This window comes from Cucurbita pepo, unplaced genomic scaffold (assembly GCF_002806865.2).
Source record: "Cucurbita pepo subsp. pepo cultivar mu-cu-16 unplaced genomic scaffold, ASM280686v2 Cp4.1_scaffold000964, whole genome shotgun sequence".
Classification (NCBI taxonomy): domain Eukaryota; kingdom Viridiplantae; phylum Streptophyta; class Magnoliopsida; order Cucurbitales; family Cucurbitaceae; genus Cucurbita; species Cucurbita pepo.
Genome location: NW_019647163.1, coordinates 1 through 2,127, shown reverse-complemented (window position 1 = coordinate 2,127; position 2,127 = coordinate 1). Strand labels below are relative to the sequence as shown.

The window sequence follows — 2,127 nt, the reverse complement described above, 5'->3', positions numbered from 1 at the left end:
CAAGTAGAAAGGTGTGATGCACAAGCCGCAACTCCAAAACATGTGCTTTACAAGTTTGCCTCAACTCATACCAAGGCACAAAGCATGCTTAGACACATTTTAAAACCCTACTTAAAACCAAAATAAGATAAATAATTAATAAAGTAGAAAAGAAGAATACCATCTCCTTATCAATTCGCTTCCAAAAGAGCAACATGTCTCTAGCTAATTTCCTTGTTCGAATAGCAGCACCCCTCATCATTTTAAGAGATCTGCTGACCTTCATTTTCACCTGCTTAAGATAAAAAACACCATGTTGAAGAAACCACACTACAACATTCCAGATAAAGTACATAATTAGAAGCTATAGTTTAACCAAATTCCCTAACTCTGAAAAGGAATAAATAATACATGCCTCCCTTTGGCAAGTTTCTGAGAACCTCTTGGCATCAATTAGCTGCTTCCGATGAAAGGCTGTGAAGTTACGATGATGTTTTGGCAAGTCTCTCCTAACAATGTTGATCCAGATTTTCCCAATCTTCTCCATTTCCTCTCTCTCTATGACAGAAGGGTCTTTGATTACTTTTTGTTTCTTGGGCAGGCTTCGTTCAATAATCTGCAGCACAAAATGTGTGGAATGAACATTTGATCCTTCCCAAATATGAAAATGAATAACCCAAATAAAAGCAATGTGAAAATTGAGAACGTAATATCACAGATTATAAACCTCGTAAGTGTCTCCCTTCTCCAAAACCTTAACATAATATATCTGTAGCACACCACCATCAGATAAAATAGCTCGCTTTATACTTCCAGCAGCCCCCTCGGGGATGGATGAATTCAGCCCAACGTCAGATACTTTGAGACTGAATTTCTGTGGCGAGTTTGAAAATGCCAAGGCATCTAATCTTGCCTGAAGTGACTCGTACTGGGGCTGAGGGTCCCCCATCCCCGTCTGGCTTCGGGTTCCAAATCTTTTGTCATCAGCAATCATTGATGCTAAGGATCCCAAATCCAATGTACCCTCTAAGTAAACTTCCTCTACTTGGATGTCAGAGAAGCTTGGCAAGTTCAGTGAAGCAGCCAGCTTATCATAAGTTGGGGGAATTTTGTAAGTGATGCCATCCCCAATATCCAAATATGCAGGCTCATATATTACTCTGCAAAAGTAGAAAGATCTTAAAATGATGTCCACAACTAAAAGACTTCTCACACTTAAAAGATAATCATTTAAAGAAGAAAACCTGTCAGTGGTACGCAGCCGAGCAAGACCTGCCTCATGATGACTTCCTGGTCTGTGAGGATTATAATCATTAAGGCAGTCATTTGCAGTTTCCACTTCAAGAAATCCTCCTTGTTGCTCACTCCCCGACCTCCTAGCTCTTGAACTTGAGTTGCCCTTGGGCACTGAATTCCCAATGCGTGTGGGCATGGGAGATGAGGAGTCTTTAGACCTTCGCTTATACTTCTTAATGTGTTCTCCAAGCATTTGTCGATACCGCTCTTCAGTAATGTGCGTCCCGTAGTAATCGTCCACACTGTCGTTGTCCTCCTCACTGTTCAGGGACTGCCTTCTTTTCCTTGCCAAGCTCAACTCTCTCTTAGTCATGGTACCATTACCGTGTTTTGCAATTGTTCTACCTGATATACATTCACCATCAGTACCCATCCCCTCAAAACATATATCTTTTACGATAATTTTCAATTTTGGGCAAGTTTGCAAGGCACACATATCAGATATCACAGAGTCGATCAGAGAAACATGTACCTGGACTACCTCTGCTTTCATCCTGACTACTATTCGCATAATAATCAAAATCATCCTCTGGTTGCGGAAGTTGAAAGTTCAGCAGCGGCTGCATCAGAGCCCAAGATTAACAAAAGGAAACTAGAAATTCTAGAACAGAAGTACCTCATTCGACTAAAACCTACATTAAAAAACCCACAAAAGAAAGCAACTAAACAAGCAGCACACGAACATCAAACACAAAATCCCAAAAACTGAAAAATTAAAAACAAAAGCCGTAGAACCCAACAGCAATTTAGAACAAGCCACACGTAATACAACAATTACCAGAACAAAGGGGGGAAAAAAGATAACATTGCGAAAAACAAAAACAAAAAAAAAAAAAAAAAAAAAAAAAAAAA

At 39.7% G+C, this 2,127-nt stretch overlaps 1 protein-coding gene across 1 annotated transcript in view; it reads right to left on the bottom strand.

The window, feature by feature from the left end:
* The window catches only part of LOC111786043 (DNA helicase INO80-like), a gene marked incomplete at both ends in the record, with an annotated part of 7,978 nt that extends 6,143 nt beyond the window's left edge, over window positions 1-1,835 (bottom strand). The window contains 5 exon segments of the mRNA XM_023666397.1: window positions 161-271; window positions 395-595; window positions 707-1,139; window positions 1,224-1,620; window positions 1,748-1,835. Coding sequence (XP_023522165.1) covers window positions 161-271; window positions 395-595; window positions 707-1,139; window positions 1,224-1,620; window positions 1,748-1,835 — 1,230 coding nt within the window.
* Between the last annotated feature and the right edge of the window lie 292 nt (window positions 1,836-2,127).